The 13,443-nt window shown below is 46.5% G+C and overlaps 1 protein-coding gene across 1 annotated transcript in view; it reads right to left on the bottom strand.

Moving 5' to 3' along the window:
- ANTXR1 (ANTXR cell adhesion molecule 1) overlaps positions 1 to 13,074 on the bottom strand; it is a gene marked incomplete at its 3' end in the record, with an annotated part of 75,190 nt that extends 62,116 nt beyond the window's left edge. Inside the window, exons 1-6 of the mRNA XM_079329031.1 lie at positions 12,579 to 13,074; positions 5,667 to 5,738; positions 5,031 to 5,102; positions 2,627 to 2,708; positions 1,726 to 1,759; positions 876 to 955 (exon numbers count right to left, since the gene is read on the bottom strand). Of these exons, the coding sequence (XP_079185157.1) occupies positions 876 to 955; positions 1,726 to 1,759; positions 2,627 to 2,708; positions 5,031 to 5,102; positions 5,667 to 5,738; positions 12,579 to 12,730 (492 nt within the window). The 5' untranslated portion in view covers positions 12,731 to 13,074. The remainder of the gene's footprint in view (positions 1 to 875; positions 956 to 1,725; positions 1,760 to 2,626; positions 2,709 to 5,030; positions 5,103 to 5,666; positions 5,739 to 12,578) is intronic.
- Between the last annotated feature and the right edge of the window lie 369 nt (positions 13,075 to 13,443).

The raw sequence follows: 13,443 nt of genomic DNA, 5'->3' as shown, positions 1-13,443 counted from the left end.
CAAACCAAAACAAATATAGCACTTCTGACCTTTCAACTTGTTCATTCACCTCTAAAAACAAACTTGTTTTTCTTGTGGATTTTTTATTTTAGAAGGGAAATAAAAAGAGATGAACCATAAGGAGGGGAGCTGTAGATTCAGGACGTTTGCTGGAGCAATATTGGTTTTACTCTACAAACCCATTCTTTTTGTTGTTATTGGATTTAATGCTGCACTTTGGACACACTGAGAGGAAAAATTCTGTCCATAGCAAATTCATGCAGAAATACCATCTGCCAAGCTTAGATCACCCTGGTTTGACTGACAAGTGCCAATTGCTCATCTCTCCAGGGAGGATGCCCAAAGGAGAGCTGCAGGAACATTCTGCAGCAAAGCTCCCAATGCTCACCCCACTCTTTTTAACATTTTGCACAGTTCACTAATTTAATGAGGATGTTGAGAATATGTGCTTGAATCTCAAGATATTTGTAGAAATGTTAGACTGGGTGATCTGATTGATTTTCTGAAGTGACAGAAGCCATCCTCTGTCTGCAGTTGTGACTTTTTGTGAGAGGAAAAAAAGAGAAAGTGAGAATATTCAGCATTTCCCAGAGCAACCCAGTAAATACTGAAATTTTTCAGCTGTGAACAATTCCTTCTTCTAAGTGTTTATTTTTATCTGGAAGTTTTAACCCCTCCCTCTCCTTTCCCCTGAGCAGTCCAGCTGTGGTGAGTCAGAGGTTGCAGCTGTCAGTGGCTGTTATTTAGCTCCATGTCTGCAGAGCACCAAAGTGGAGTTTTCTCACTGGAGAAAAAGGTTTTCCTTCTCTTTTGCATTCACAGCAGCAAGCCCAGACATTTCACTGTCTCCCTGAGTGAATGTGTAAGGCACTTACCTCCCTCTCAGAGTAGAAAAATAGATCTTCATGGAGCTCTCCATCTGTCAATGCAATGATGACACTGGCAGTTCTGTAACCTGAACACACAAACCTCTTCAGTCCCTTGGCTTTGGTTCTGCTTTTTAAACACCTCAGAAAACATCCTGCCTGTGAGCACACTCAGAGAGCACAACTCTGGTGGTATTTCAGACCAGTGAATGAGGCTGCAGCCATCAAACACCCAGTGCAACTTGTTCCTAGTTAGCTCCTGATTTTATTAATGTCAGTTCAAGAAATCCAGAGAGGTTTTTTCAGCTTGTGATAAAAAGCTCAATTTGGATTTAAATGAAGATGGTGGGAAAAGGGCATAAAATCCTCAAGATTCCTGAGTAACATTTCAAAGAACATCATTAAGCCTTGCAGCCTTCCCTTCCAAACCAGAAAGTTTTTACATCTATGACAGGGAAGGAAAGGACAAACATTTTTCCAATTCCCTGCACTTACTGCTGGTTGTAATAATTGCTAGTTAGAAAAATATTTTACCTAAGAACTTCTCCATGCACTTGTGTTTCAGAACACAAGTTTTTGCCTCCAGCAAAAGTAAGGCACCAGACAGTTTTGCTGAGGGTGGGCACCTGCACCAGCCTGGCTTCTCCCTTTTAGCCTGAAATACTTTAATTCCAGCTCCTTAAAGCTCCACTTGCTTATTTTCCCTTTCAGGAATATTTCCCTGACTAGCAGCACATCCCTGCAAGAAAAGAAGCCACCCCCACCCTTCCCACAGCAAAGCTACTTTTTAGATTTGTTAAAGTTATCAGTCAAAAAGAAAAAGCAAAAAAACATTCAATGGACCAAGAAAGCCTCTCACCGTGAACATTTTCGTAGTAAATCTGTTCACTTGCCTGAAAGCAAAGCAGAAGATTATCAGTAATAAATCAATAATAAGAACATGGTGAACTTCTACTGGTACAGCAGAAAGGAAGGGATGATGGCACTGAGGATCATATTTGCAGTTCACACATGAGCTTTGCTTTCAGACATCTGATTCACAGAGCAAGGTCCTCGCCTGGGGTTTTGATGCATTCCTGCAAGGTCTCATCAGCAAAACCAACCCCACTGCTCTCCTCTCTGAAAATCCTGTCCACTTTCATCCTTGAGAAACATCCCAGGCCCAATGCTAAATACTCTTCAGCACCTCCAGATCAACTATTCCAAACAAACCAACAGCTCTGTTAGGTAACCTGAGCTTCTGCTGTGTTCATGTTTCAGGGATGGGGCAGCACTTCCAACAGGCAGACACTTCAGACCCCTGCAAATACCCATGAGGGACAGAGGTGGGAGGGAGTGAAGGAGTTCAGGCTTAGAGAAACTCCAGTAAACTCCATATTTACATGGTAAAATATGTAAAAAGTATGGCCAGAAGGAGAAGGTCAGAGCAGGCAGTAAGGTCTGCAGTTATTTGGCCAGCCCAGGTGTGAGCTGTGAGCTCAGCCCAGGTAGGACTGACAGCTTCCCACCCTCCCTGGACACAGAGCCTCAGGGACTCAATGCCAGGCAGAAAAGGCAGCTCTGCCCATAGAAACTGAAGGCAGCAATAAAGAGAATTAGCAGAGTTTGCAGCTCCAGCACTGAGCTCTCACACTCCCTGTACTTGCTGCAGCAAAGGGACAAGGTCCCACTCACCCACCAGAGAGTTCTCAACCAGCCCCTGTGTCCTAGAGCTCCCAAGGAGCAGAGACTGTGGCCAGCACTGAGGCTGCAGCAGTTACCCTCTCAAATCCTTCGTGCATGTAGGTGTCCCCTCCTGGCAGCACCTTCTGCAGCTCCTCCAGGCCCTGGCGGATCTGCTCCCTGCAAGGAAGGCAGGCACTGTTAGAGCAGGAGCAAAGCACCAGCACCTGCTGGCAGCCAGCTGGGATGTGCAGGGCACAGCCAGCACAGAGAGGGGGAAGTGTTTAACCCAGGGTAGATGCCTCTCCAGGGATGTGGAACACAAGCTGTGCTCCCACTGGGAAAAACATCACAACAGCACCAGCCCAAAGGTGCATAGCCACACATTTCATTCATTTCTTCCTCAATGAATATTCCCTGCTCAAACCTCAGCAGCTGACTTGAACCTGGCTCACTTTCCTGACACGTTTTCTTGCTCAAGTATACAAATATCATCAAACAGCTACAAAAAATGACACCCAGACTATCTTGGCAACTCCAGTTTATGGGGAGCTTCATCTTCAGCTCCTGGTTAAGCTGACTGGAACACTGAAGCCTTTCCCAAGGGCCTATGGTGACTCAGGGTATGTGTTTTAGCTCTTTTCAGGAGTGCCAGGCTCAGTGACAGGTCAGCTGCAGGCTTTGTGGGGTGGGAAGTGATTTGTGGTTCTTCTGAGTGCCAGACACCAAACTCTGGAAGCCAAGCACAGGCCAGGAGTCTTTAATACAAGATAAAACCCTGGAGTGTGAGGGGTGTATCTGAGCAAACTGCACAATCTCCATGGAAGGGGATGAAGTCACTGCAGGCAGGGCACAGAGCCATTTCTGCCTCTGCATTTCCCAAGCACTGCAGAAAGGGCAGCTGCTGTGAGCACACTCTCACTGTGAGCCTGATGGCAGCAGAGCATTGCCACTGCTCAGTCTGCACTGCAGAGACTCCCCAGGGAGCAAACACTGTCTGCTCTTGAATTATCAAACTTCCAAGAACCCATTTTGTACCTGTGATACCCCAAACTTGCCAGACACTTATAAGGTTCCTCCTCCCAGGCACCCATGCACACACCAAACCAAAGCTGGTATAAAATGGAGCATTTCCTGTGATCAAAACTGTTTTTCAGAGGTCAATACTGAAACTTTAAAATACACAGCAAAAGTAAATAAAATGTCAGTCCAGTCCCATTGGACTCACTGAGTTTTCCCAAGGAGTGAGTTTCCAGAAAGGAATGCTCAGCACCCTCAAGCCTCACATTCAGATGCTGAAAGAGCATCAGAGGCTGGGCTGGGGGAGCTCTCCCAGGTGAGACAGGCAGAGTCAGCCACAACCCTTGTTTGCCAGTGCCCAGTACAACCCAGCAGCTCCACAACAATATCCTGCTGTCCCCAGCATTTCTGGGACAGCTGGGGAAATGTGGAACACATTCCCACATGGGAAACATCTCAGCCTCATAGCTCAGGGCCTGAGCAGAAAGGAAAGGAGAGCTCTGCAGTGGGGTTTGCTCCTGGGGTGGGGCATAGCAAGAGGCAGGGAACAGGTTTTCCTTATAAATGTTAAATAAATGTGGTTCATTCTCTCCATCCCTGCTGCAGGAAGGGCAGGAGATGCTCAGGCTGGCTGGGTTTAAGGACATTTTCAAGGCTGGTGTGAATGTGCACTGCTCTGTAGGAAGGCAGCCAGCTTCCTCCCCATGGCAGCTGCTCTGGTATGTGATTTCAGACATCCAATATGTAAAACACATGCTGACTTATACACTCCACACATGTGGTACATATATTTTTGCTCCACGTGGCAATGAAGTTAACAGAGGAAGCGAGAGCGATTTAAGGACCTCATCCAGCTCTCCTTGGAAGTCAGAATGAAATAATAAAAAAACAATCCATCCCATAGATTTTACTGGGATTAACTTGGGGGTCTGTAAGGGGGTGGCTGGAACATGCTTCACAAACAAGGCAATCTCTTCTTGCCAAAAACTCCACACCCCTGCAATCCATCCCAAACATTTTGTCCGTGACACACCTTCAGACCTTCAAGGGAATCATGTTCCCCCCTTCCCCAGGAGTGTGGGTGTCACCTCTGGCTCCCAGGCCTGTTTTTAATGGGAAGACAGTTTCACCCATTTGTTTGCAGAAGAAATTCCCAGAGGATGTTTCACAGGCAGAGTCTCTGTTTCTCTGAGAAAATCCTGAATCTCTGGGGAGTGCAGGCTGCCTCAACAAAACCAGTGTGAGTTGAAACCCTGACAGCTGACAGAAAGACATTTAAAAGTTGAAATTAAGCAGGGAACCTGTGCCTTGAAAGGCCTTAGTGCATTCTAGTAGATTAGAATGGGCATGTGACTCTAGCAATGAAATTGAGAAGCACAGAGGTGCCACAACACTGCTCCCAGTGGGATGGAAACCACTGAGGAAGGTGAAGGAAGCTACAAGGACACAGAAGCTGCTGTCAACCTTTAAACCTCTTCTTACCTGTCTTCTGTTAACCTCATTAGAATTGTCCCTCTGGTTGAAAAAACAATGAAGGACATCCTCAGCTGAGGGCTGGAGGAGAGAAGAAAAGTGAATTAATTTGGTGATCCAGAGCAGAGTCCTGTGTGTAACAATCACACAGGACACTGCCATCCCAGTTACAACTCAACAGGACAAAAATTAAAAGATGTAGAAAACACTTCTATAACAATCTTAGGACTGCTAAAGCAAGAAAGGCTTAAATGCATCCTGGTGTGACCATGGAGACATGGGAGAGCTCCTTGTGTTTGTCACAACACATTCCATCCCCTGTCCTGAGGGATTCCTCATCCAGGGCCTGAAAGCTTCAGGTCTCCCTGCAGCCCCAAACTCCTGCACCTCAGGCAGCAGCTCAGGGACAGGAGGATTCCTCACCCACACATCTGATCCATGGAAGGCAGGCAGGAATAACTGGAATCATCTGATCCCCCCCCCCATTTCCAACAGAACACGAGTGTGGGTTAGAGCAGTCAATGGAAGACCTGAGCAAAGAGCAAGAGCCCTTTCCCCCCCACATCCCCCATGGGAAGCAGCAGGAGCTGGGACTGGGAGCCCCTGGCAGCCCCAGATCCAGCCAGGGACCTGCAGCCTCCTCACCTGATGAACTTTCGGGCCAGGTGCTCCACAAAATGATAGATCTCGTTCCAGTGGTGCAGGACACTCCCTGATCTGGGGACACAATGATTACAGCACACATCAGTTGAGGTTTTCCCAGCCATTTGCTCTGTACACACTGCTCACTGAGGCATTTGCTTCTCTTTTGTTCAACACTCATTGCCCATGCTTTTCCTTTAAAGAGAGATCAAACTCTAATTGACATTTCCTACTTAACTTTCAAAAGCAAGAACAATTCCCACTCCATGCAAGTCTTTGAGGCTGCCCTTGGCAGTAGCTCATGGCAGTTAGGCTGGACTTTAACACAGCCTTACCCAAATAAACCCTGTGTGAGTGAGGAGCTGCTTCTCTGCTCAATGTTTTAGATTAATTCCACCCACTCACTTCCAGACCAATTCACAGAGCTTTTAGCTCAAGCCTATTCTGAGAATTACATGCAGTTGGAGGAACAGATTATTAAACTTCTGCAGTGTTTTTACTGTGCCAGAGACTATGAAAAGTAAAACACCTTAGTCCACATCTCAGCTGCTCTGGTTAATTCTTTCACACCTCAGTTAAAGACAAAACAAACTAATTTTGCTCCTCAGGAGAATAAACCATAGGCTGTAATGGGGTTGGATTATTCTTCTTTATGTTTTAAGAATGAGGAAAAAATTAGGTTAATCAGAATCTTTCAGCACAAAATGCCCCTTCTGGCATAAACACTTCTATGAACACTGGAATATTAATACTGGAAAAAAATTTCTTTTCTAGAGTTGGAAAATAAATGTGTCATCACTTATTTAATTCATTGAGTACAATTAGAAATATTTATAGTCCAGCTCCAACAGAAACTTCATTGATCTGCAGCCTGAGGAAGAAAAGATGAACTTTTGAGATGGTTTTTCATTCAGAGGAAGAAAAGGCAAACGAGCTGCTGTGTTCCACCTCAGCCCTGGGAATGCCAGAGGAGGTTCCCCAGTCACCCCAGCCTGGCTGCTCAGGGTGTTGCTTCTCTTGCAGAAGCACAGGGAGCAGGCAGAGCTCGTCCTGGGGGTCACAGACATTCCCTGCTCCTTTCCCCACACCTGCTTTTCCTTCTGAACCATGAGAGAGCCTTGGCCTCTCATGGTCCCTGCAGCTGTTGTTTCTCTGTGTGACCCTGATCTGTCCATGCACTGAGCACCTTTCCTCAGGCACAAAAACACTCCTGCCCTGTGCAAAAAGTGTGACCCTGCCAGACCTTGCTGAACAAAGGATGCAGCCCCAAAAGCATCAGTTTAGGATCAGTTTAAGGATGGCCTTACACTGTGCTTGGGGCATGACTGCAGGGCAGGTGGGATCATCAGCTAATGCCAATTGTGCTGAATTGTTTTTCTTTCCTCAGACCAGGACATGACACTTCTCCCCACAAGTGTGTATCAAAGAGGACCAAAGGAGCACCAACAGCAAAGCTCTTGATAAACCAAATAACCACAGACAGTGGGAAAATTGGTGTCATAAGAGATGAAGGGTGACTACATCAGGACTTGCTCTCAGACAGGAAACTTAAATTCTGCTGCATCCAAACCCTAAATTGATAGAACAGAGACACACAGAGCTCAGCCCCAGGTGCAAATTCCCCTTGGATGTGTGGGATAACTCTGAGACCTTGAATTCCACAGGCACTCCAGTCCCAACAGCACCAAACAGCCCAAATAATTTCCTAGAACTGGCCTGGAAAAGAAGTGTTTATTGTCTTTGTATGGTGAGGCATGAAAGAAACACTTGACTTCATAGCAAGAAAAGAAGACATGGACAGCCAAGACTTTGTTAATCAGAAACCAATTAGTCCTTGCTTCAGTGAAACAAATGTTTCTTTAGACTGTATATTCACCTCCCAAAACCACCTCAGTGGAGGTTCCCACATTTCCTGACCCATTTGGTAGCAGACACCAAATGATGGAGCTGGGACCAGCAGCCCCTGCTCAACCCCCTCCCAGCCATCAGGTAAAACTCCCTTTAAGGACAGTTCTTACCACTGCTACAACATTACACCAAACCCACTCTAGGCACAAAGGGAGGATGGTTCCTGCTCAGTTTCAGGAGTGGGATCATTGCAATAGTCTGCAACCCAGTTTTCCCCCATCTCTACCAGAGGGAGCTGTACCAGGGGCCTGAAATGAAGGTTCCCACTTTGGCTGACCACACATTGTCCTTCCCACACAGCAATTCCCACCTGAGCCACACAGCTCAGTCTGCTGGAGTTCACTTCTCTCTCTGCTGTCAGGGGCCAGAAATGCCCAGGTTTGCACTTAGGAAAAAGCACTGCTCAAACATAAAATGCATTTTCTGAAACATGCTTCAGACTTCTTGTGTTGTTCACTTCTCTTAAAATGGACAAACCCAACACAACCAATCTTTCTGCAGCCAGTACAAAACTTACAAAACCAGCATGAGCTCACAGTGCCCATCCCCTTGAGCTGCCTCATTCAGCATTCACACTGTAAAAGACACTTCCCATGTACAGTGAGAAAGGCCAAGAACTTTGAGTAGGACAAGCATTTCTAAAGTCCAACTGTAAGATAAGCCAATTTTCAAATAGTTCTCTTTTTGATATTCCCAAAAGAAACAAGATGATCAGTGAGCCAAGGCTTTGCAGCTGAATGGTTGATGCTATAAAGTTGCAATTTAAGCAAAAGCTCATCCATGAGGATGCCAAAATCTCTTCTGGAGAAGGGCCCAATAAATGGAAATTAAAGCTAAGTAAACCATTCTCTTTAACAAGAGAGTGATGCATCCTGTGGTCAGCTCCACTGGCATTTTGTACCTCTAAAGGGAATTGCAAGTGTTGAGGGAGACCCTGCAGGGGCTCCTTGGCTCCAGCCAAGCCCTGCCCTTCAGCAGGTGCCTTCCTCCTCCTCCTCTCTGGGACAAGATGCTCCAGAGCCCAAAGCTGCCACAACTCAAGCCTCCCTAGACTTGGTCTTTCTTGCACTTTTTAGACTCCACTTTTCCATTTTGCTGCTGCACCTTCTCAGGATGCCCGTGGGTTTATTCACTTTGTAGACTGGAAGAGTCACAGAACCAAGCCCACACTCTTACACCAAGACCTCATGTGGGTTATGTGCCTCAGAGCTGACAGGAGGACATATAAAGACATTTGGTTCAGAGGCTGATGTTGATTCAAAAATCTCCTTAGGCTTTCCTGGGTTTGGACCAACTCCCAGAAATCTCATGGCTCTCAAAGATGGCATTTACCTAAGAAGTTGTGCAGCAACTCCTTATTGTGTTCTTTGAATACAACACAAATGAGCCCAAAAGCATCCTTTGTCTTCCCAAACACTTCAGGAGCAATTCTGCAAACCCTCCAGAGCACAAAGGCATTTGAGAGGTGATGCAATTCTTGGAGGAACTGCTGTTATCTTGTGCCACATTTCACACCAGACAGCTCATGGGGCCACTGCAGGTCACAGGGTCCACAAAGGCTCAGGTCAGAGCAGGACAAGCCCCTAAGCCCAGTCTCAGTCCAAGAACATTCTTCTCCTCCCGGCTGGCAGGGGGCATGCAAAAAAACAATGAGTGAACAAGTAGCCAGGGACTTAACTTACATCAGTCAGCAGAAAAAGTGCAGAATGCTGCAGGCACACACGCAGTCCTGGCTGGAAGGGAGCTCCTGCCCATTCCTTTTACCAAGGAATGGTTATCTAAGATGCATCACTGGGTAAAAAACACATCCACAGGTCCTGACTGGCAAGCATTTCACACATGAGCTCAGCTCACTGTAAGTGCCTGCCCTTGGCAGAATTGGGAGTTAATTACATTCCTTCAGGCAGCAACCAAAAAAAAGACGCAAAAACACACAAATTCCTCCACCCTGCCTTGCTGGCATCCCTCAGCCCTCATGCTAACACAGAGACAAACCATCCCTCCACATCCTTGCAAGGTCCTGCCATCCCAACAAAATGCACACCTTGCTCTGGATGCAGGCCTGGAAAAAACCCAAGGAATCAGTCCCTGGGTCAATGAGGAGCAGAGATGGCTTTGAATCTCTTTCTGTTCTGGGTGCTGTGCTGAGCTCTGCTCCAGGGCTCACTCTCCAGAGGAAGGAGCAGATCCTGAGGCTCAGGCTCCTGCCTGTTCCCATCCCATCGTGGCTCTGTGCCTTCCACACTCTGAGTGCAAATCTGGACTTAAATCCTGCTTAAATCACACTAACTGCAGCTACTCAACCTCTGCTCAAAGAAACCAACATCAGCCTTTCCAGAGCGGGAGCTTCACTTCAATGCAACTGGTTAAAAGCAGATCCTTTGTCTGGCTGGATAAGGAGGGGATCCAGAGCTTGCATTCCTTGTTTCATTCTGCCAAGGATCTCCCAGAACCATTCCCTTCACACATTCACAGATCCCTGGGTGCTTTCTGCACTTGGGTAGACATCCCCCATTCTCTGCACACCACAGGAACAATCCCTGTGGCACACACTGGCTGTAGCAAAAGGCTGCTGAGAAGACTCACAGGATATTCCTTCCTCCCCACCTGCAAATAAATTTGTTTGGGAGCTGCCCCCAGATGTTCCAGCTGTGCTGGGAGAGGGGATGTTTGCTCACTGCAGGGTTGGGCACCTTGTCAGTTTGGGATGGTCACAGTCTGCATTAATTAATCACATGAAGAATATTTTTTAGAATAAGTGGATAATTTGTCAGCAAAGACAAAGGTTTGGGCTTTTTAGCAACATCTCACTGCTTTGTTCCTAGTGAAAAACCTCATTATTAATCAAGGCCCTGTATCTTAATTTGCACCAGGCTATTAATTCCTTGGCACCAGCTCCTCCTGTGTGTGGAGCCTGAACCCAGGAATCTCCCAGCACCACAGGAACACAAAAGGAGAGGCCAGTCCACCTTGGAGCAGCTTTCCCAAAGTAAGCCAGGCCTGCCTTCCACAGCACTGGCTTATCTTGGTGTGACCTTCACCCTGAGGTGCTCAGCACCTGCACAGAGCCCAAACAGCAAAGAGCAGGCAATGGAACCCTAAACAGCAACGAGCAACTCCAAACAGCAAATTGCTACTCTAAATAACAGAAAGCTGCTCCAAAGAGCATACAGCTGAAGATAAATTGAGAAAATAGAGACAGTTTGAGATTCTGCAATCAAAGGACAAAAGGCATGTCTGTGGAAGGCTCCTGACCCATGGGGTGGAGCCAGATGATCCCAAAAGACCTCCCTACCCAAACCATGCTGTGATTCCATGAAAGTGTTAAAGGATGTGTGATAACCAACTCCACCACATTAAATCTCTCATCAGAGGTTAAACAACCAGGTCCCCTGGTGTATTGTGCTCAGCAACAGCTGAAAAGCCACAACACTCCTCCAAAATTCCACTGGAGACCAAGGAAGTTTTTACATCACATCCTATTCATTTCTGCACCAAAAAAAAACCAAAAAACCCCAGAAATAGGAATTCTGCAGCTGTCAAAGCAGGATTTCTGTTGGTTACCTTGATACAGACACTGGGGCCAGCCTGCCTGTTTTAAAACTTGTGCCAAGGCTTGTGTTTCCACCTGAATCCGTAATCCCAGGAGCAAAGCTCAGAAGTCATGGATTTTAGTGAGGGAACAGCACAGAACTCGAATTAAGGGCCTGCTGAAGTTACACAGGCTCAGAGGTGTAACACAGCACACCCATGACATTTGAGAAAACCTTCAAACCTGCTTCAGCCTCCAGGGAAATGCAGCTCTCTGCAGCACAAATCATGCTCTGGGTTGTTTGGGGTTTTTCCATTTGGAGCAATAGTTATTCCAGCTAATGACTGAAGACCAGTAAAATGAATAAGCCAGGTAGATCTTTCCACTAAAAAAAAATTAATAAATCTTTTCCCTGGAGCATCAGGACAACTGTAGCAGCCAGTGTCTCAGTCTTAGATTTTACCCAGTATTTTGTAATAAAGGGTTATGTAATTCCAAGTCATTTGTTGTAATGGAATGTGGGAGCTACTGCAAAACACTCCAGAGGATCAGTCAGAAACTTCATCTGTGAGCACTTTTTGGCAACTTGCAAATACTTTCCTGTCTCTGAAATTTATGGTTATTAATGTCAGTGCCATGGCTCTGGCAGGCATCACCTCCAGTATTTCCAAGCCTTTGGTTCAAAATAACTACTCTTGATCAAGAAAATCAGGACAATCATTTCAGCCAGTATTTTTTAAATTGTTTTTTTTAAATTGTTGCATTGCTTTAGTATGAAGCTTTCCGAAGCTCAGCACAAAATGATTCCACATTGCTCCATCCACATCTGAAAAAAGCAGCACTCTTAGAGTGCCAAGGAGATGACACTGCCACAATTAGTGATGAAAAAGTGAGCTAAGGAGTTATCTTCAGCACAAACAGCTAAACAGTCAAAACATGCTTTTGATTAACAGAAGAAACAAAGAAAGTGTGACTCAGCTAGGGAAAATAAAGCTCTTTAAATGAGGGACTCGAGCTGTTCTCCATCCCAGCAGCTGAATTTGGCCCTTTCTGGAGGGAGTAGCCCCTCTCTGGGCTGGTTTTTACCTGGAATTGCTGCTCTGGGCACAGCTGAGGGGGCAGGGGCAGAGCTCCCTCCTTGTTCTCAGTCTGCAGGAATAATTCTGCTCTCCTGAGAGCCTCAACCACCCTGGCTTCAGGGAAACCAGAGGGGACCAGGGTCCTGCCCTGCTCTCAGAAACTCAAGTGCACACACACAAAGCTCCCCTGTTGGGAAGACACGCAGAGCTGACTGCAGAGCAGCGCGGGATTTCTGCCCTGCACCACCAGAGCAGTAACAGAGCAGAGATCCTGGGCACTCAGCACTTCCACAAAACCCTAACCCACAGAAAACCTCCTGGCCATCAGCCTGTGCCACTCCATGTCGTGCCTACAGAAGGAACTCGGTGAAAAAGAACAAAGTAGGGCTGACTTACTTGTCCAGAATGAAATACAAATCAAATCCTCCGTAGCAGGCAGGACCACCATTCTCTCTCTTTCCACCGTGTCCATCACAGGTGAGTGTAAAAACTGCTAGGAAGACACACTTGAAGCCAAATCTCAAGATGCTTTGATTTGCAATGGCCATTATATCCAGAGAGGAGGAGAAAAAGAAATTTCTTCTTCCAAGGCTCCTTTATTTCACAGGTTTCTCCACAAAAGCCATTCAATGACCTTTAAAAGGTATAGATGTATATTGTATTCCTTAAAACTCCACTTGCAACAGTTGTCCACAGGAATTGCAAGACTTTCCCCCTTGTTTCTCTTGCACTTCTGTTTCTTGGTTTCAGATTTCAAGATGCACAATACTGTATTTCACTTTTTTTTTTTTTTTTTTAAAGGGACTTGACCCTCAGTCTCCCTCTCAGCTCTCAGAAAGCAGCACCATTGTTTGGCAAGAGCAGGAGCAGCCTCCTCACAAATCTTGCTTTGTCACAGACTTCAGAAAATACAGGGAGGGTTTGTGGCTTCCCCCCCACCCTTTAATTATTATTGTTATTATTAAAGATGGCAAGATCTCAGCAAAAGCAGCTCAGAGAATGCCATCTCGTGGCCAGAACTTGAGCAGAGTCTGGTGTGCAGCAGATTTGTGCACAGAGCACATGAACAGCAGCCCCAGGTCCAGGACAGAGGCTGAGTGCTTTCAGCAGGACCCAGCTCTGGGCACGGAATCACAGCCTTGGAAGGACCTAGAGCCCATCCCACCCCTGCCCAGGGGCACTTCCAGGGATCCAGGGGCAGCCACAGCTTCTCTGGGAATTCCATCCCAGCCCCTCCCCACCTTCACAGGGAAGGATTCCT

The sequence above is a fragment of the Erithacus rubecula genome, assembly GCF_903797595.1.
Source record: "Erithacus rubecula genome assembly, chromosome: 29".
Lineage (NCBI taxonomy): Eukaryota > Metazoa > Chordata > Aves > Passeriformes > Muscicapidae > Erithacus > Erithacus rubecula.
This window is presented reverse-complemented; position numbering and strand designations above follow the sequence as displayed.